This window comes from Camelus dromedarius, chromosome 15 (assembly GCF_036321535.1).
Source record: "Camelus dromedarius isolate mCamDro1 chromosome 15, mCamDro1.pat, whole genome shotgun sequence".
Lineage (NCBI taxonomy): Eukaryota > Metazoa > Chordata > Mammalia > Artiodactyla > Camelidae > Camelus > Camelus dromedarius.
Genome location: NC_087450.1, coordinates 44,264,458 through 44,285,376, shown reverse-complemented (window position 1 = coordinate 44,285,376; position 20,919 = coordinate 44,264,458). Strand labels below are relative to the sequence as shown.

At 52.1% G+C, this 20,919-nt stretch overlaps 1 protein-coding gene and 1 long non-coding RNA gene across 3 annotated transcripts in view; one reads left to right on the top strand and one right to left on the bottom strand.

Annotated features, from left to right (window-relative positions):
* LOC105098562 (uncharacterized) overlaps window positions 1–20,919 on the bottom strand; it is a 133,263-nt gene that overhangs the window by 7,283 nt on the left and 105,061 nt on the right. Inside the window, exon 9 of one of the 2 annotated variants that reach the window (XR_010384246.1) lies at window positions 2,022–2,121. This is a non-coding gene — a long non-coding RNA (uncharacterized LOC105098562). Of the gene's footprint in view, window position 1; window positions 2,122–20,919 lie in introns of those variants that run through there. The other variant, XR_004141484.2, reaches the window with a different exon arrangement.
* The window catches only part of PLB1 (phospholipase B1), a 52,897-nt gene that overhangs the window by 16,340 nt on the left and 15,638 nt on the right, over window positions 1–20,919 (top strand). Inside the window, exons 15-28 of the mRNA XM_010991267.3 lie at window positions 1,341–1,392; window positions 1,781–1,861; window positions 2,414–2,479; window positions 3,243–3,343; window positions 4,387–4,468; window positions 5,131–5,235; window positions 6,223–6,318; window positions 6,865–6,936; window positions 12,937–13,002; window positions 15,458–15,518; window positions 16,087–16,145; window positions 17,841–17,908; window positions 18,159–18,202; window positions 18,421–18,520. Of these exons, the coding sequence (XP_010989569.3) occupies window positions 1,341–1,392; window positions 1,781–1,861; window positions 2,414–2,479; window positions 3,243–3,343; window positions 4,387–4,468; window positions 5,131–5,235; window positions 6,223–6,318; window positions 6,865–6,936; window positions 12,937–13,002; window positions 15,458–15,518; window positions 16,087–16,145; window positions 17,841–17,908; window positions 18,159–18,202; window positions 18,421–18,520 (1,053 nt within the window). The remainder of the gene's footprint in view (window positions 1–1,340; window positions 1,393–1,780; window positions 1,862–2,413; window positions 2,480–3,242; window positions 3,344–4,386; window positions 4,469–5,130; window positions 5,236–6,222; window positions 6,319–6,864; window positions 6,937–12,936; window positions 13,003–15,457; window positions 15,519–16,086; window positions 16,146–17,840; window positions 17,909–18,158; window positions 18,203–18,420; window positions 18,521–20,919) is intronic.

Here is a 20,919-nt window from a genome sequence, read left to right as displayed (position 1 = left end):
ATTTGGGGAGGGGGCTGTCAGGTAGAGAGTGGGAGGCATGTAGCCCCTTTAAGGTTGTAATAGTGACCTCTGTGTGCAAAGAGGATGTTTATCCATTTACAGCAATGATTTGAGAGGCTCTTGGCCCCTGTCTTCCCTGGCCGCCCCTGTGACCTAGGCTGCAAAGAGGCTAGAGGGCTGGACCCGGGACAGGAGCCCTGCCCCTAGAGCCTGGCCTCTCGGCCTTGCTTTCCTTTGCAGCACATTCCAATCATTCAACTAACTGAACAACCTCCAATTTTTAAATCTTACCATGGCATAATGGTGCTGGAGAGATTCACTCTCTCCAAAGCCTTACAAGATGCAATTTCCCCCCAAAAGATCAGGGAGTGCCAACCAAATAGAGGGGCAAGCCAGAAACTCCAGCCTTAGAGGCTGCATAGAGCGGCAACAAGTCATGTCCTGTCCCCACCGCTGCTTCGGAGCTAACAGGAAACGCAGCTGAGAAACCAGAGGCAGCAGCAGCAGACTGCTCTGCTCCCCCAGCATCACCTCCCATGGAGGCCCCTCACCCTGCTCCTGGGAGCCTCAGCAGCCTGGGTCTCCTTGCTCCTGGCCCAGCCTGGGAAGACCCTTCTTGGGAATAGAAACGGGGGGGCAGGCGCCACCACCAGGTGCCAGGAGATCATGGTTCTGGGATCCATCTCACACTCTAACAGGAGCCTAAACTAGTGGGGAGCTTGGGATGCCTGAGATCCAGTCTTTCCATGAATTATAAACCCAGATATGTGTAGAGTTATTCTTCACGTCTTTCTAAAAGAAGCATTTAGCTAAGTTTATTTTTAAAAAGACACAAATAACATATACAAAAGAGAGAAAAATCACCACCACTGGTGGGGTGAGGAGGGGAAGAAGTATGAGCCTTTTTACAATTATTGTGCCTGAGTACCAAACTGTCAGCTTCCTAGCAGCCAGGGTAAAAAGAGGAAGCATGCCAAAACTTTCCCAGATCTAATTTCAGGATCTGTACCAGTTCTTTAAATGAGACAGACAGTTTCCTAGCATGGAATCCTAAAAGACACTTTGCATGTGGAGTCTTAGAAGGGAGACTGTGAATAACAAGTATAATTGACAGTACCCTTGACTCCAGCTTTTGGACAAACACAACTGGCTTTTCAAAAGGTTATTCACTGTAATACTAGCCAGAACAGGCAAGTAGCTCCTTGTCCCCAAGCCTCAGGGTCTCTGCCAGCTGGGGGTGGGGGTAGGAGGTTAATGCATGGAAACCTCCAGTTCAGGCCCTTTAGGATGAAAAATCCAGGCACTGCTCCTCAACAGGACTGATTTCCTCTCCTTCTCAGGGAACTTGCGAGCCAAGCCCAGACTCTGATACAGAAGATGAAAGATGACCATGTGAGTGAGATTTATGGTTGTTTTTACACACTAGCTTTCTGACCCACTAAAGTCCCCAGGTGGAATGGTTTGCCATGAAAACAGTGAGCCCCCATCACTGGAGGCATTCAAGCAGCGGTAGGGCAGCCCCTGTCCAAGGCCCCCCTGAAGGAGATTACGTCAGCTGGGGGGAGGTTTGCTCTTGATCGCAATGACCTTGAGAGTCCCTCCTGATGCTAAGAATCTGTGGTCTATAAATAAACCTGTAAAGTTCTTTCATCTCTGAGATTCTGATTATGTTATTTCAAGTGGGCAAGGAAGTTTTAGAGGGTTGAATAGATTTCCTAGAGCCATGGTGTTTTTTGTTTATTTGTTGGAAATCATCAAGCATCTTCTTCCCTTTGTATAGAGAGTAAATTTCCACGAGGACTGGAAGGTCATCACCGTGCTGATTGGAGGCAGTGATTTATGTGACTACTGCACGGATTCGGTAAGGGGGGCGGGCCAGCCTGCTCATTGCTCTCAACTTTGACCTGTAGGCGTTGGAGATCCTTTTTGAGAACAGTCCCTAGAATGAACCCTAGGGTTGTCCAGCTTTCCTGTGTGTGTGCACGCACTCACACACATGCACGTGCACGCACACTTCTTACCCCACGACCCTCAGGTTTCTGGCTCCAACTTCATGCCCCAGGTAGGGTGAGGTCGCAGGTCGCAGATACTTGGTACTTCTGTTCCCCTTCCTCACAATTCCTGAGAATTCAAAAAGAGAAGCAGCAGTAAATCCCAAGCAGTGGGAAGGAGGACGCGACACTTTCTGCTTCTGAATGAAAGCTCTGGCTGAAGGTTCCAGTCTTCTGTCTGCCCCATCTTTGACAACAGCAAATAGCCAACTGTTCATCTCAGATTCTGACATGATGAGCTGGTCACAGCTGGAAGTCAAGGGAGAACAAAGCCTTGGGACTGGAGCCAGAAGTGGGGCTACTTCTGCCCTGCTGCCCTCTCTCCCTAACCAGCTCCTCTTCTCCCTCCTGCCTCTTCCCAGAATCTGTATTCTGCAGCCAACTATTTTGACCATCTCCGCAATGCCTTGGACATCCTGCATAGAGAGGTGGGTTGGGGGACTCCCACAAGCTGGACACAGCTCAACCACGGCAGGGATAAAGTGGATGCGGGAAAGAGGGTGAAATATCCCTTCCCATGAATGAGGCAGCCAAAGTCGTGGGCACTTGTCCTTTCCAGAGTTTGGGGCCTACCCCTAAGGAAGCCTCATTCTATTGGGAATCAGCCCAGAGGGTCTCAGGCTTGAAGAAGGGAAGGCAATGTGTTTACTAATTGTCCCCTCACCACTACCTGGGACATTCCCTGGGGGTGGCAGCTGGGTGGCTCCCAGGCTGGGCACGGCACTGTGAGCCACAGGGTGTGTCCACAGCAGGCCCCTCTCCAGTCCTATGCCCAGTGTGTTCTCTCCCCATCCCCTGGCATGGACAAGCCCTTCCCACTGCCTGGGATGGGGCACTCTGACCACCAGATGCTTCTCTGAGTGACGGAGACCCTGGCCTGCTCAGCAGAGGTGGTCCAGGTTGGGTTAGAGGGAAACAGTCAAGGGCTAATGTCCTGGCCAACAGGGCACCGACCTCACCAAGATTAAAGCTACTGGATTTGGGTTCACTGACCGATGGCTGAATGGAGCTCTCGGTATTTAGATTCGAGTTGGCCCTATTGTCTCAGTCCAGGAGGCCCATTCATGCTGCCGCCCTCGTGGGCCTAGGGCATAGCTTGCAGGGTGACAACAGCTCTCAGAACTCCAACTCACAGGCAGCTGAGCTGAGTTCTGCCTGGATCCCCTCTTTCATCTGGAGCCTCACCCTTAGGTACCCAGGGCGCTGGTCAACCTCGTGGACTTCATGAGCCCCAGTGTCATGCGGCAGGTGTTCCTAGGGAACCCTGACAAGTGCCCAGTGCAGCAGGCCAGGTAGGCGGGTGCTGGCTGCCCCGGCTGGAGAAGAACTCGCCCAGTGTCACGGCTCACGCAGTGGGGACTCCTCAGGGTCTCTGGGACTTGGTCTGTCCTTGTGTGTGTGAGTCTGTCAAGGGGTCTATGCCAGGACAACCTCTTTCTGGGAGATCAGAGCTAGGGTCCCCGTGTACCCAAGTTCAGGGTGCCAGTGGGAACCTCTGTAAAACGGGACCACAGTGCAGGAGGTCAGGGTTTAAGAGACAGTGCAGCCCAACCTGCGAAGGAGCAACATCCAGGGATGTGTACACATGTGGTCCAGCTATAACAGAAAGCATGGAAGTCATCCATGTGACTCAGTGGCCTTTGTGGGGGAGAGGCGAACTGGGGAGGGAGACAGGGAACTTCCAGTTGGGAGCGTTTTGTTTCTTAAGTTGGGCGAGAGGTAGACAGGGCTGTGTTTTTTATTCTTCCTATCTTATACATACATTTATTCATTTAACAACTACTTTTTGAAATTTTACTGTGCACAAGGTACTATTCCGAGTGCTTTAGAGATATCTTTTTTGGCCTTAAGGATATTTTATGGGTGTGAAATAATTCATAATAAAAGGAGACACAGTGGGGCAGTAGTGTGAACTCAGAAGGCGTCTGAGGGCCTGAGCACTGGGGACCCCGAGGCATCAGCCCCAGTGCTGGAGGACGCGCTCGCGCTTGATTCTTAAACACTGAATGTTGGACTTTCTTGCCTAAATGCGTCTGTTCAGCGTGATGTGCTGCAGTCCCTGGGCCCGCCCTCTAATGTTTGTGCTCTGTTCACATAAGAGGGTGCGTATCCACGCACCCTTGGGACGTCATCCAGTCCCTGAATCAGGCCCGAAGCTGCCCCTGAGCCCCTGTGGCAGGGCCTCCTAAGCCCAGGCTTGGGTGGGTGAGCCCCTCCCCCCACCCCTCCCACCCCACCCCACCCCCGTCCTCCCCCACCTCACACAGCAGAGCCAGCCCCTGACACCCTGACCTCAGCTTCTGCTCTGGGTCCTCCTGCCTCCCTCTTCGTGCAGCATTTTGTGTAACTGTGTTCTGACTCCACGGGAGGGCTCCCAAGAGCTGGCCAGGTTGGAGGACGTCACCCAAGCCTACCAGGTAAGACCAAGAAGGTGTCTTCTCCCACTTGGTGAGCTCACCAGCCCAGAGCACCCTGGGGAGGCAACCGGGAAGGGAAGAGCTGACCAGGGCTTGAGGAGTAACATCACCCTTGGGGCCCCTTCCTCTGCCCACTTGGCTGCGGTGTCTCTGGCAGGCACCCCACTAAGAGTCATCCCGAAGGAATCCAGGTGGCCAAATCCTCACAGCGAGCTTGGTGGCTCAACTCGGACATTTGGCCTAAAGAGGGCAGTAGCCCTGGGTGCCCCACAGGTCCGCCTTTCCCTCCCCTGCACCCTGGAGGCCCAGCTGCCCCAACCCTCCCACCCCTGCCTCCCCAACAGGCCGGCCACCCCTGAGTGAGAAGGTTACAGGTCCTGAGCCCAGGGCCCTCTAGAGACTCCTCCGGGTTGGAGTGCGACTTCCTGCCTCACCCTTCAGAGCTTGCAGTCCACTTAAAACTAAAACCAAAAGGTTTACCACGTGGTTTCCAGTACTCAGGAGATTTGCCATCAAGGGTGTTTGTGTTCTCAGAAGAACTGGGTCAGCCCACCTATCGAGGGAGATGGGGACGGGGACGCTGCCACCACCCCCACCCTTGCCCCACCGGTCACCTGGCATCCCAGGGCCTGTGCTGAAGGCACCCATGCGTCTGTCTCCAGAGCAGCATGCGCGAGCTGGTGGAGTCCGGTCGCTACGACACACGGGAGGACTTCTCCGTGGTGCTGCAGCCCTTCTTCCACAGCATTCAGCTTCCTGTCCTGGCGGTATGCTCACTGCCCACCCTGCCAGGGCTCCCAAAGGGAAGAGGAAGTTCAAGGCAGAAATGCCAAGTGCCTCTGTGAGAGTGGAAACAAACGGGGTAGACCCAGGCAGGTCTCCAGCTGCTGGGCTGGGGGGCGCAGCATCCTTGAACGTCAGAGCTGCGTTCCCAGAGGCAGTCCGCTGTGAGATGTGCTCCTGACCACTCATAGCAGCTTCCACTTTACTGAGCACCTACTATGTGCCGGGCACTGTGCATCCCATACATAAAATCTGCACAGCCACCCTTTTGAGGTGAGCTTTGTCATCCCCACACACCAGAGGCTCAGAGACGTGAAATGTCCTTCCTAAAATCATACAGGAAATAAGGAACAGAGAGGCAAGATTTGAACACGTCTGACTCCAGACAGTTCTCTTTCTGCCCCCTACACACTGCTGCAGCCACAAAGGAGAGTGGTGTTTCCGCCTGGCCACACTGTCCACCTGCCACTTCCACTCTGAGCAGAAAAGCTCTGGACATGGACAAGGATGGGCCTCAGCTGTGTCCACCTGGGCCTCCACCCCAAAGGCCTCACCTACCTGGAGGGAAGCCGGAAGAAGCTTTGAGCACCTAGGCTTTGCCCAGGCCTGCCCAAGGCTTGGCCCTCCTTTCCCCACCGAGACTGCTGGGAGCAGCTGGCCAAGGGCTGGGACGTAGTGTATCCCAGCTGGCCGGCCAAGGCTTCCCCAGGGCCTACGCTTTCAGTCCCTCCACCATAGCACGAGTTACATAAATGTGCCTAAAAACAAACGTAGCACTTTAAAAATTAACGGTGGGGAATTGTGGGGCCAGAAAGAAGGTTGGGGGCCCTGTAGGAAGCCAAAGGCTGGGAGTACCCCGAGGGGGCGGAGGGTGTTGAGAGGTCAACCCCAGGGGTCAGACCACCAGCTGAGGCCTGCTTTCCACCCTCTGCACTGGTGGGAACTTAAGGACATCTGTTTCTCTCCTTCAGGATGGGCACCTGGATATGTCCTTCTTCGCCCCAGACTGCCTCCACCCAAGTCAGAAATTCCACTCCCAGCTCTCCAGAGCCCTTTGGGTCAATATGGTAAAATAAGCAGGGTGCCCAGGTTCTCTGGGGTTCGAGTCTAGAGCAAAGCGCCAGCCCTCTGTGGAATCAGTCTTGTTCTTGGAAGCAAGGTGCAGCGGAGAGGGGGCTGGCGCATGTGTAGATGTCTATAGCATTTAAAACATGGAGTCCTTGAGATTTCTGAATCAACTGCATCCTCTCCCTTGGGCTTTGAACTGTGATGAGGGATTCTTGCCATGAATGCAAGGCAGAACCCTCCCATGTATTCAATATTTTCTCTCTGCCAGCAACTGTGCTAGGCAGTTAAAGCCATGTTGTCTCATTAAAGCTGCTCAACAGCCCTGCCAAAGAAGTCTTATGGGTTTATGAGGAAATGAATCTGACAGAAGCTAAGTGACTTGCCCAATATCCCACAGCTGGGGACTGATAGAGCCAGGAGTGGAGGCCCAGCCGCCCTGAAATCCAGTTCTGAGCTCTCCCCACTGCAGGATGCACTGCGGGGGGATGCCCCCTCCAGAAGAAACAAATGAGAACACCCGTGTCTCTCTCTTCCTTCCCAATCAGCTTGAACCGCCAGGAAGGAAAACTGATACCCTGGACCTGACGGTGGATATACCCCTCTCCTGCCCCACTCAGGTAATAAGGAGGAGGAGCTGCCTTGCTGTCCTCCAGAAGCCCAGAGCTCAGACCCTGCCCTCTCCCCTTCACCCCCCATCTCCCTCCCTTTATCCCCCACCCCAGCTTTTCTGTTGCCCATCTTGCCCCTTGGATGGACTTTGGAGGATGGAAGTGGATGAGAATGGGGAAGAAGAGTGCGCAGAAGCACTTATTTATTTGGAAAGGGTAGTCCCAGGTAGGAGAGGAGGCCTGGTCCCGGCAGAGGGAGAAGACTGGGTGAGAGATGAGGATTCTTGAGAAACGAAGTTACGAAGCCGAGAGGATGGCAGGACCACACCTCTCAGCAGGGACAGGTGGGACAGACGGGAAGCTCTGACTGCAGACTGGAGGCTAGGAGAAGCTGCGGCTCATGGTCGTGGTCGTGGTAGTGGAGCCTGGATCAGGAGGTCCAGCAGGGAGAGGGTCAAAGAGCAAAGCCCTGGAGCCATTGAGGGGAGGGGCAGGTAGGACTGGCCTTGTGATGACTGGGGTGAGGCTCAGCCAGGGGCTCCTTTTGAGGAGGAAAGTGTAAGTGGTTGTGTTAAACCTGATTTCAGGCCTGGGGGTGGGGCAGGTACACGTTCCCATTGCCTTCAGCTCCCTTTTCTGCCCCTTGTCTTACGGCTTTTTAACCAAATAAGGTTGAGATCAGGGAGCCCTCAGCGGTAATAAAAGCAGGGTGGCCTGGCCCAGTCTGGGAGGCTCTCCCACCTCCTGGCTGAGCAGGGAGTGGACCTGCAGCTCCCCGGCTGTCTGCCAGGGCTCCAGAGGGGGTGGGCACCCGTGCTTGGACCTGTGTCCTCTGTCTGCTGCCTCCCTTTCCCCAGGCTCAGGCCCAGGCTCAGCTTTGTGCACCTTTAGCCTCATCAGGAGAGCAAGAGCTGTGGGAAGAAGGGACACAAAAGTGAAGGCAGTGGCAGCAGAGGGCTCAGATGCTGGGTCCGGTGCTTGGAGCGAGGAGATAGTCAAGTGATGGAACAGTCAGTGCAGCCTGGGTGCGTCCAGTCCAGATGGTCAGATGCTGGCACAGGGGGTGGGGCAGGGTCCTGGAGGGCCCACCGTGCCAGGTGTAAACCCTGTAATTGCTGGATCCTAAGCATGTCCAGCAGGTTCTAGGGGAGGGGCCAGGCAACCCTGGTAGTAGAGGCATGTGAGGACTCAGAGCAGAGGCTGTAAACCATACAGGGGGCAACCTTCAACATTTCACCAACCCACATGGCCATACTGAACATCAGCCATGGAAAACCCTCTCCAATCTGCCAGTTGCCCTTTCACTAGATAGGTAAAATTAACAACAACACATTCCAGGAAACCGTCACTTGCTCACCCTCCCTGCAAATATCTATTAAGTACCAGATTGGAGCCTAGGCACTGGGTTAGGTAGAGCCCTGTCACCGTGGGCCTCAAGGTGGCCTGTGCCATTCCTTGCCCCAGACCAGGCAAGGAGCCCCCAAAATCTACTTCACCCAGAATCTCAAGGCGCAGTCAGCTCCGCTCCTCCTTCTGGACAGAGCCTGACTGAGCCACCGGTGAACAGAGGAGAGCAAATCCAGCCTCCTAGAACTGCAGAAGCCCAGCCTGGGAGAAGTGTTGCCAGGCAACCCCAGAGCCCATTCCAAAAGAATCCATCTGTTGGCCAGCCCGACTTCACCGCGCCAGGCAACATAGAATTCTGCGTTCCTCAGGTCCCATCTGCTCCCTCCCGTGTGCCTTGGAGCTATATAAAAGTCCACCAGCATCTCAGTGTGAGCTGACAGGGGCCAGGCAGCATGTATTTTAATCCTAGCTGTGTCTAAACATAGAGGCAACAGGCAGGACCCAGTGAGGAGGAGGGGGCCGAGATGAATGCAGCCCCCTCCCCGCTCCTCCCCCAGCCCCAGTCAGCTGCAAGCGCCTTGTGCCCTGCCAGGTTGGGCACTTAGCAGCACTCTGTGGCTTGCTGTTAGACATTCAGGTGGGACACATGATTTCACAGCCAACTTTTGATTTGTCTCTGTGGACCGTGACTATTGCCCCCTTCTGGTCTTCATCACCTCTCTGCCCCCTCCTTCCCTAGCTCAGGGCAGCTGACTTGGCTTTCCCTCAGGCTTGGAAGAGAGCTCTCAGTTTTCTTGCCCTCTCGAAGCATTTGTCAGAGTTAGCCACCTCCTCCATGAAATTCATTCCTCCCTGCATTCACGGATGCAAAACCACCTTGATCGGTCTGTTTTTCCAGTTGCTGCCCTCTGTCATCTATTTTAATGACCCTCCTTCCTTTCTCCCAGCCTCCAAAATGTGGCCCTTCTCTAGCTTTCATGTCTCAGGCTGATTCTCTTTTCACTTTCTCCACACTCGGAGGTTTGTCCATTTCCAGGGTTTCCTGTTAAATTTCTTTGCCTAGGATCCCCAAGCTGTGTCTTCACTTCTTCCTTCTTTCCCAGACTTCTTCCTTCTTTCCCAGACTGTATTTCTAACCCTTAAGAGATCTTTGCCCCCAGATGCCCTCCATGGTGTGAGGTTGCCCAGAAGTCAGGTTAAATGTATGATCAGGGGACCAGCAAAATGGAGGAACCAGAGGGAGACACAGAGAGACAGAGAAAAACTGAAATAATTTCAAGTGACATTTCATCCAGCCTTTTGTGAAAAAGCCGAGGTTTGTTGGATTCCTGGACACTTACTTGATTGTTTAGCAGTGTTTCTATTCGGAATTACATGTGGGGGACTCTTTTCTTTAGAATGCATTGGACTTCTAAATCTCTCAGTCCTGCCCTGCCCCCACCATCATCTCAACCTCAACAAACATTCATTCAAAAAATAATTGTTGAGTAAGAATGCCAAAACAGGAATGAAAAATTTGTCTTCCCAAACTCTCCGATCCTTAGGACTTCCTGTCTCTGTCAGCGCTGCTGTGGTTGTCACCGTTCCGCAGGCGTGAAACATCAGGCACACTGTCTGATAGGATTCTTCCTAGTGCTGTTCCAGTGCCTCCCCCTTCCTAGTGCCGTGGCCACCTCCCCAGTGCGGGTCCTCATCACATTATGTGTTAAAGGCTATCTGCTCCTTCCCATCATAAAGCAACAGCGAATTATATAACCTTAGGGTCTCAGTGGGGAGGGCCTTGGAGTCCTGTTGATGCAGTCTCTCATATAATAACTGAATTATTCTATCTCATCCCTCCCAAGGCAAGTAGAGGCTATGGCCTTTACTGACACTTCCACACTCTCAAGGCAGTACTTTTCGAACAGCCAAGTGGCTACCTGTTAACAAGCTGTGAAATCAGCCTATTAGGTCATGTTTGGGTTGGGCTGATGGGATAGGATGGGATGGGATGGGATGGGATGATGGGATGATGGGATGATGGGATGGGATGGGATGGGATGGGATGATAGGATGGGACAGGACAGGACGATGGGATGGGAGGATGGGATGACAAGATGGGAGGCACAGAAACGTCAGAGGGTATTCCACGTAGTACTGCTATGTCCTCCTCTGTTTTACCAGTACCGGCTTTCTCTGAGTCTTCTCCTTAGTTCCCTCAACCATTTATGGCAGACAAGTGTTCCAAACATGCCGCAGGTAGTAGTATGTCTGCCTGGAACACACCCCCCCTGAAGTTGGTGCCCAGGCCTGACTGTGCACACATGGTTGGGTCCGAGCAGCACAGAGCAGAAGAAAACCACCTCTCATTCACTGTGGAACTTTACACCTAGTAACACAGCCGAGAGGAGCATGACCTTTTCCTGCAGCCCCTGACTCACGTTGCTGGCTCGTGTCAGGGCAGGCCACCCCGTCTTTGCACGGCTATAACTAGGGCACTTCCTCGTGCTGGCGTTCAGTCGGCTTCACTTTCTACTTACTGCTGCTACGAACCCAGCCTAGGAGAGCTAATCAGACTAAACGGAATCCCTCTTCCCTCTGCTCAGCTCCAGGCCGTTAAACCACTCTGACTCATGCACACACAATGCGGTCAATGGACCTGTTCTCATCATTCCTGCTCTGGTCTCATTCCCCACCACATTCCAGCACCTCTGACCCCTTAGTTCCATCTCCCCTCTCTGTCCCCTCCCTCAACCCTTGGACCACATAATCAAACAGACTCTCCAGTTTGACTTCCAGCAAGTCCAGAAGAACAGGGGAAGCCTTTGCCCTCTGGTTTCTGCCTTTGCTTGCCACTCTGGGACTAGCTTCAGCCCCCAGGCCCTCTGCCCAGCCAGGACTCCCATGAAGTGGGTGGAGAACAATCATTAGTGACCCACCTCCCACCGAGTCTTGTCTTTGAGGATCACACATCCCCAGCTCTTGCAACTGTTCCTCAGCAATTACTGCACTTTCTGGACACACTATGCTTTGATGCTTCACTGCCTAATGCTTCTCGTGTTCTCTGACTGGGTTGTAAGCCTCTGGATCCTCTCCTCATCCTGGCACCTAGAACAGTGCTCTGAACACATGGGGTGCTCCACAGAGGTGGGTCAGCTCTTTATTGGGTGCTCCCAGGTGGCCCTCATCTGATGGTGAATGCTCGGGGGACACTGAATAACATGAGCTGGAGACAAGCTTCGTTAGCCATGGTGAACTGCCACTATGAGCTCTCTCTTGCCTTGTACTGTGGCAGACGGTCCAGGGCACACTTCCTCCTTGGCTGAGTGCGCCAGTGGCCCAGGTTTCAATTAGGAATGCCAAGACTCAGAAGGAAGGATTGACGTGTAGCACCCCAGGGAGCCAGGGTCTGTGCTGAGGGCCAGGAGTTTTGTGCAGGTAGGTTCCATCCTCCAAGGGGACTGCTGAGTCTTTCTCTTCCTCTTTCGTTGGCCTGACCCCCGTGTGAGGAATGGACCCAGGCCATTCCAATCACGAAGGCCTGCCCAGCTCTGCACTCACTACCTGGAACAGGTGCCTTCTCTACCCTGCGCCTCGGTAGAGCGGAGCGATCAGGGGTTGCCGACTCGGATACAGTGCCAGGCAGGAACACGATCCCATGAACAGGATCAAGTCTGGGACAAGACAAGGTGGTAGGGCCAGATCTGAAGGGCATGCACCCCTCCTAAAGGTACTGAGTCGTCTTCCTCTCTCCTCCCCCTTCTCCTCCTCCTCTTTTTTAAATGCCATTCAGGCCAAAATAAAGCAGAACAGAACAAAACATCTCCTGGCTAGGTTCATCCCATGGGCAGTCAGCTTTCAACCCCTGGACCAGATCTCCAATGCCCTCTTCTCCAGCTTTCTGGTTCTTCCCACTCTTTCCATAGTATTCCCAAATTATCAGACCGTGGCCCTTCTACTCCAGCCAGCACATCTTGAGAAGGTGTTGACAGCTCTGGGCCATTTAGTGTTGCCTGATCTCCATCTTATAAACTTGTTCTTGCTTCACTATCAGTTTTACATTTTCTTATAACCTGCTTTCCTCCACCATTTCTTCTTTGTCCACTTCCATCTTTGTTCTTTGATTAACTCATCACCAGGCACTGAATAGACTTGGATTCTTGACTGGGCTTGTATGACACTGATAGTGAGATAAATGGGTGAGCAGGATGGGAAAAAAACATGACCCAAATATGGAAACCAATCCACAGGGGGTGAGACACAGAATTAAAAGGAGGCAATAATAATAATAATAGCAACAGATGTTAAAATATATTGATCACTGTAACATTTTGTGGAGAAGAAAAAAATACTATAATATGACTCTCCTGCCAGAGAAATTACAAAGGGAAGAAAATCATTCTGAGGGAGGTGTTCAGTTGTCAGGGTGAAAACAAAAGCACAGAACCCCGAATAGAACATGTGTGGAACCCTTTTTAGACATTTTCTTGTGCATCCTTTGCTGAAGCTGTTATGTAAAACCCTCTTAGGGGGGTGAATGAAATTCTATTTATATAGTTCTTTCTATTTAAATGCAGAAGATTAGCATTAAATAAGTCTAGAGGGCAGGGTTGTTAGTACTTAATGTTTCCTAAGCAGTCTTCAGGGCTGTCAGATAACCTCTCCCTCTGTTTTCTCTCACAGAATGAGCCCTTCCTGAGAACCCCCCGGAACAGTAACTACACGTACCCCACTGAGCCAGCCACGGAGGTAACCCCTGAAGCACGTCTCCCTCTTGGGGATAAACCGCTTCCACCTCCCAGCAACACGGGGTGTCGTGTGGCTTTCAGAGAGTTAGCTTAAGCAGAAATGTACCCTACTTACATGCTGGAAATTGGAATGTGAAAAAAGGATTCCTGAACCACACAGTCCCAGGATTGTCCTAACATGTTCTCAAGTGCTTACTTGACGTCAGCGACCAACTAGAGGAAGTACAATTTTCTTTGACCTTTGCACAGACATTGTCTCTGATTAGGCAGCTCAACCTTTCAAGAAGGGAGGAGGGGGAGGCAGTGGGTATGATGCACCATCAATTTCCTGTAAGGTGGAAACCGGGTGGGAAGAACCTCAGTTCCAGGGGCTGAGCCCAACAGGAAGCTGACACATAGCCACGTGGGTCTCCAGGGCTTGTTGGGTTCAAGTCAGTCAATCCAGCTCTGAGGATTCAGGGCCCATGGCTTTAGGGATGGTTACTCCAAAGATGGCCTCGAGGATCCTGGACCACACTAGCCTCACAGGACAGGTCTGGTCCAGACCACATCTGTCAGCCACCAGGATGGGGGCTCAACCACCAGTGTCAGTTGAGCACCTATGGTTTGTTTTGTATTGTGCTAGGGGCCAGAGGGCATTCAGAGAAATATCAGACATGGTTCTGCCCTTGGGAGTTAGAAGTTATTCCATCCTGGGCACCTACTATGTGCCAGGCACTGTTTTGGGAAGCCAGAGCAGTAGACCAGACAGACGCATCCCACCCCTCATGTGTTACCGAACTCAGGTTTGACTGCTCACCACTCGAAAGCCAGTATTTGAGGGGCAAGTGTTGGTAGGAAAGGAAAGGCTTTTTTATGTTGGAGGCTGACAACGAGGGGAGAAGGTGTACTCATGTCCAACTCCCCACTGCTGATCAGGGGAGTTTTGAGGTGTATATGTGGAGGGAGGGGGCTATGTGCAGAGCAGCAGTCAGCTCTGACAGTCATCTTGACGTTGGTCATGCAGTGGTCTGATCAGCACCATCTTGATCATTTTAAGAACAGGTAACCTTCAGTTCCAGGGTCAGTTTGTTCCCATTTCTTTGAGGCCAGTTCTTGGAATTGTGGCACCTTATGTCATGGCTACAGTCTGGACATCATGCTAACTTCTTCCACCTGGTAGGGGTTTCAATATCTACAAAACAGCTCAAAGGATATGGTTCAGAATATTATTTATAGTCCTTGAGGAGGAACTAACGGTCCTTGACTTTGCTTGATGACTGAACTGTTATTTTGTCCTGTTTGACTGCTTTCCCTTTGTTTCTGCATTTTCTCATTTCTCTGATTAAATTAATTCTTCAAAGATTTCCTCCAGACAAGAGACAGGTGGAGGACATGGTGGGGGCGGGGGGTCCTGTCCTGGGAAGGTCCCACAGGGTCTTGCTCCATTACACCTGGAGTTTACAGTCTCCTGGAGGAGGCATCCAGTAGACAGCTAAGCATGACCATTTCAGATAGTGATGACAGCTCTGAGGAAGGTGACGCAGGAAAGTGGGATGGGCAAGAGAGGGTGGCACATTCTGATGAGCCATGCAGGCCACACCTGTCTGAGGAGGGGAGATTTGAGCTGGGACATGTATGAGGAAAAGCCGCCAGCCATCTGGAGAGCCAGCAACAGAGGCCCAGGCAAGACCAGGGAGCACAAATGCTCAGAAGCGGGACTGACTTGAGTGCATTTGAGGAGAGAAGGAAGGCAGCATGGCGGCGGGCATGTGAATAAGGTGGAGAGTGGGAGCACGAGACCAGAGGTGGTGTCAAGGGCCACCTTGAACGTACAGAACCTGAATCCCTAAGTAAGAAAGATGGACTTCTGGGGGGACCCAGGTGGGAGGCTATTGGAGGTTCTAGGAGAAGGTAACATAATCTGTGTCATATTTTTAAAAGATCTCCCTGACTAGTGTGGAGAATGGATTGAGGAACAGCAAGAATGATGGAAGAAAGACCTTTTAGAAGCCAGCTGAAGCACTGAGACTCACTCACATGAAATTATGGATGAAATGTTAGCTGCTAAGCTCTGGGGCATGAGCTCACGTGGAACCTCTTATTAAAGGCATCCACACCCATGTCCTTTGGGAGGCCACCTGTAGCATGACTTCACTGTTCTCTCCCCTGCTCTGGGATGACTGCGGGCCCCATTTAAGAGCATAGATAACTCAAGATGGGAAAGACCGTGAGTGTGCACACGCGTGCCCACGCGTTACGTGCTTTGTGCATAGAAATAGACAGACACCCATTTCCTCCTCTCTAGTTTCTCTCTCGCTCCATCCACACCTCACAGCTCTTCACCTCACATGATCCCCTGCAGTGGCATAGTTCTAGCCTCCACCATGAATTCCTTAGCTAGTTCTTCTTGGGCTGAAGCTACCCTTCCTGCCCAGTGAATGTCAAGTGATGTGTCTTTCCTCCCGTTGATTTAGAACTGGGGCAGTGACCTCCTGTGTGCTGAGTGGGATCCTTCCAACAGTGTCCCTACATCAGGTGAGTGAAGACACAATCATCCCCTTCAATCAAGGGCCTTGCTAAGCATCGGGTTGGCGGGAGACCCTAAAAACACACCTTGGAGGCTTGAGCAGGTCTTGCTGACTCCCATGCAACGCAGACCCAGATCCCAGGCAGCCCATGACAGGCTGGCCTGCAAACAAGCCTCTGCTGGGTGCCCAGGTTCTCCACAAGCCACACTTGTCACCTCTACTTTGTCTCAGTAGCAGCCCCCACCCCCCTCCAGCCTCCCTGTCTGGTGAGGTAGGTTCAGTCAGGATTGGGGTCCTCTCTGCCTATGCTCATGACCCTGCCGCTGGAGGTTTCCTGGACCACTCTAGTGTGAGCTGAGCTCCTCTCAGGATGCACAAGAGCCATCAAGTCCATTGCCTTCGGTGCCTTGGTTGCTCCGAATGGATGGGAGAGGCAGAGTTCTTAAGGCCTTAGGCTGGAAATAAGTGTAATGGGGACCTGTGGGGTGAGGGCAGAATCTCAGGCTCCTAATCACGTTTATAGTTTAAAAGGAAGACTTCCGCTGACCACCACCGTTTTTTGCCTGTCTCCCTAGTCCATGAGCTTCGACCCGCGGATATCAAAGTGGTGGCCGCCCTGGGTGACTCGCTGACTGTGAGTACTTTGCTGAGCCAGGCATGAGAACCTCAGCACCCAGCCAGGCCCTGTGCAGGATAAGCTCTTCCTCCTCATTGGCTCTGTGTTCAGCATTTAGCTGACACTGTTGAGGACATACCTGTATCTGGCACTGAAATACAGCCGGGCAGCTGTGGGACATCACCAGGGCAATCTAGAATGCCCTGCCCTCTACCCTTCCACAGCCTGGCTCAGATGCCACCTCTTCCATGAGCCCTCCTCTCCATCCCCAGAAAGCAGCTGCCCATCCTTCCTCCCCCACTGTTCCCAAGCAGTTCACCTGTGTGTGTTAAGGTTCTGACCCAGGTCTGCCTGCCTCTACCAGGGAACTCATCTCCATCACCCAGACTCCCAGGGCAGTGGTTCTTACTCACACACTGCCCAGTATCCCCTCACCCCATTTAAAGATGTGTTCTTGGGGGCAGAGGGAGCCCAGTTCCTGCACACAGCACAGTTTCGCTAAAGGAATTGTATTGGCCAACAGTTCAGCTATTGCTGTGTGTGAGACACTCTGCTAGCAATTCTGAGAAAAAGGAAGTGTAAGACATAGTCTTAACCCTCTAGGAACTTGTCCATCTAGGAAAAGAAGAAATTTACACAGAAGGAGATGCATAATCATAGAGGTGACGAACAGGACTTCTGAAATTGGGTATTCGTTCCTGTAAAAAAAACAACCTCCCCATATGTGTGTGAGTGTGTTTTAATTTGGGTGTGAACATGGGGAAAGCTGCGGAAGGATGTACACCAGGCTCTTAACCATTAATTGGCTCTGGTGGTGTGTAAATGTGGACCAGGGGTCAGAAGAGTATGTTGAATCTGTGTGCAGGAGGCAAGATGATTGAGGTTAAGATAGGGGTACAGTATTAATTTTTAAGTCTTTGTATCATTTCACTAGCTATGGTGAACATGGATTACTTTTGCAAGTCTCAAAGAGGATTTTCTCTTTTTTTAAGAGAAGGCATTTAGAGAAAGCTTTATGGAGGAGGTGGCCACTGACAAAGGTCTTAGAGAATGAATCAGAGAGTTAAGGACTGGAAAGAGGAGTTCGGCGCTCCTGGAGGGGATGCTGTGGCTGGTGATAGGCTGGTCCAGGGCCCTCATGCTTCACATCGACTTGCTTAGACCTGGAGGTTTGTGTGGACAGGAAAGGAGGGGGCGAATGAGGACAGGAAATTGGAAACCAGATCACGGAGAGCTCAGCTCAGTGGGGAAGGGGTTTGTCTTTGACCCTGTGGATTAGGGAGACCTGCCGAAAAGCCAGAGTTGGGGGAGACATGAAGGAACAGGTGTGCAGGAAGAGCAGGCGGGCAGCCTGATGAGAAGGGAGGAGACGCTGGAGACTGGGGTTGGGTAAGAGGCCAGAGCTGTCCCTGGTGAGGGGTAGGAGTCTCACCTGAGGAATATGGTACAGGGAATATGAAGGAAGAGATGGGTGCCAGAGAGGCTGGGCAGGAGGAATCTTGTTCTTCCATGACTTGGTTACTGGTTGTGTGTAGAGGACTGGAGAATCAAAATGAATCAGAGATTAAATGGCCTGGAGAAAAGCTGGTACCAAGTTCAGAAAAGGTAAATCCAGGTCCCAGCTGCTACACCAGGGCAAGAGGGGCCCTCCCCAGTGCCCCCAGCCTGCACCTGAGCCCAGCTCAGTTCTGGAGCCTTCTCTTTGCCTTTCAGACAGCAGTGGGAGCCCGACCCAGCAATGCCAGTGACCTCCTCACATCCTGGAGGGGACTCTCCTGGAGGTGAGAGTGTTCTCCATTCATTCTCTGTTGATGACACTCCCCCAAAGAGGCGTGGGTGGTGTGTTTCCCCTGTCACCCCTCTGGAGACAAGGCCGGGTACCCATGGCCCGGTGCTGAGATGCAAAGAGATGCCCTGGTACTCATGCTAGACCTAAGAGTGATGGGAAACCTGCTCCAGGGTAGACTCTCTGGTTCTGACTCAGAAATAGGATGACCTGTGGTTTTAACAAATGTGCTTTCTCTTCCCCAGCATTGGAGGGGATGGCAACTTGGAGACCATCACCACACTGCCTAGTAAGTAGCAACACAGAGAAGCACCATTACTGTGGCCATAACAACCCCTCACGGAGGCCAGGGCCCTCCCTCTGGGCAAGGGAAGAGAGGGTTGTCTGTAAGGAGGGAAGGCAGCCAGCCCTGAAAAGACCCAGAAGCATCCCACCCCACACCTGAGCCCCAACCCTGCACGTCCATCTCCCTCTCACCTGTGCTGTCTGCTCCCTCCCTCTCCAAAGACATTCTGAAGAAGTTCAACCCTAAAATCCTCGGCTTCTCCACTGGCACACAGGAGGAGACGGCGGGGCTGAATGTAGCAGTGGAAGGGGCAAGAGCTTGGTGAGTAGATGTGGGTACCGGAGGGAAAGAGGAGGGCAAGGCTAAGAGATCAGGGAAAAGAGAAGAGTGGTGTCTGGGAGCCTGGTCCCTAGACAGGCAGGAGTAGCTGCGGTGCACAGAGCACTTCCGTGTGCCTAGCCCTTAGCTGCCCCCTCACATGGATGGTCTCCTGTAATCCTCACAGCTGTTGAGATGGGTACTGGCATGATGACCCATCGAGGAGGAGGTGGGCACCGACAAAGCTCTTCGAGAATGAATCAGAGAGTTAAGGACTAGAAAGGAGAGAGTCTGGCTCTCCTGGAGGGGATGGAGTGGCTGGTGGTAGGCCAATCCAGGGCCCTCATGCTTCACATCAACTTGCTTAGACCTGAAGGTTTGTGTGGACAGGAAAGGAGGGGGCGAACGAGGACAGGAAATTGGAAACCAGATCATGGTGAGCTCAACACATTGGGGAAGGGGTTTGTCTTTGACCCTGTGGATTATGGAGACCTGCCGAAAAGTCAGAGTCGGGGGAGACATGAAGAAACAGGTGTGCTTGGAAGAGCGAGCGAGCAGCCTGATGAGAAGGGAGCTGGGTACTAGCATGAGGCTTAGACCGTTTCCTGAATGGCCCAAGATTATCAGAGCAAGTGGTCAGAGGAGCCGGGATCAGACCAGGCTGAATCAGAGCCTTCGCTCTGCCCACTGCCCTGTAACCGCCTCTCAGGGCAGCAGGAGGAAGCACTCGAGGGTGGTGGACAGGAAGCACGTGGCCCAGGGCCAGGGCGCCGTCCAGCTGACTCCAGCCGACCTCCCCGCCCAGTGAGGCTGGGGTCAAACGTGCAGGCGGCTCTCAGCACCCCAGGTACACAGTATGGCCCCACGGACGGCCGCCCTTCCCCTTTCCCCTCTCTGGCCTCCGAATCTCCAGCCCTTGACTCTGCAAAAGCCATACGTTGACACCAGGGAGTTAGATGGTAGATCCCCGAAACACCATGGCAATTGTTTGTTTTCACTCGGATTTGTATTGTTGACAACAACCCAGATAATTAAAGTTGAAAGCTCTGGCAGAGTTCATTGATTTTTCTGCACGGAGCATGCTGGGTCTTTGCTTTGTACAAGGGTTGCTGCACTCAGATCACCAGGGAAACGGAATTGGTTTGACTCATTCTGTTTACAGGGAGCGTTCCTTTCAGACACGGTAAGGAGGGCCCCACGCTTGGTGTGAGTCTCTAAGCCACAGGAAGCGATGTCAGTTCCTCAGCGTCATAAGCAGGAAGAAATTATTTTTCTGCAAAAATTGGGCTTCAGGGGGCCATAGTGTCAACACCTAGTTACTGTTATTACCATTATTATTATTATTATTATTATACAGCCCAGGCTTCATTAACCAGGAATGGATTCCTTAGTCTGTTGATATTCAAGCCCCTTTCCCCTTTCTTGCTTCACTTCTCTTAAGCTGTCTTTTTCTATTTTACTGCTGCTTGGTGCTTCCCCCAGAACAAATAGTGGCAGGGGAAGTGGCCGAGACACGCAGCTTCTTGTTAGTGTCTCTGAGGTACCGTGTTAGGGGAAAGGAGAGGAAGCCATTGACCTAAGTAAGCAAGGCTGGAGGATTGTTCTACGAGCCTCCCTTATCTGAGAAGCAGGGGCAGGGATGGTACCGCGTATGCTGGGCCACGTGCACAGCTCATCGTGGGCACGCAAAGATTTCAAATGCCCATCCTGTACCAGTTACTGCTTTTATGACTTCTTCCATGGAAGCCTCCATTGGCTGTATCCCTTCTCATATACATATCTTTTTTAAAGAAAAACAACAGCTTTATTGAGGTATAGTTGACACGAGTACACTGCACATATAAAAAGTGTGCACTTTGATAAATTTGACACTTGCATTTACCTATGAAAACATTACTGCAAGCAAGATGATAAATATGTCCAAGACCTCCCAGTTTCCCTGTGCTTCTTTGTAATCAGTCGCTCCCTCCTGCCCCTTTCCTGTCTCCCACTCCATTCCCTGGGCCTCAAGGAACCACTGACCTGCTTCCTTGTCATTATGGATTAGTTTTGATTTTCTAGAATTTTACATTTCTAGAATTTTCTAGAATAATAGCTTTTCTCTTGTCTAACTTCTTTCACCCAGCAAAATTACGTCTGCTTGGGGAGATACTTCCCCGTTGTCGTGTGTATCACTGGTTCACGCCCCGTATCGCTGTAGGGTTCTGGTGACATATCTCTTATCCAGAAGCATTCATTGCCTTATAGACGGCAGACATCTGGGAGGTGAAGGGAGAGCTAGTGCCGTCCAAATTTGTCTCCCCCATCCTGTTTTGTAGGGGGCAGGGGGGAATGAGGAGATGAGAATGGTGTGGGAATCCGAAGTAACTACAAAGAAGGAAAACAAAAGGATTAAAGGAGCA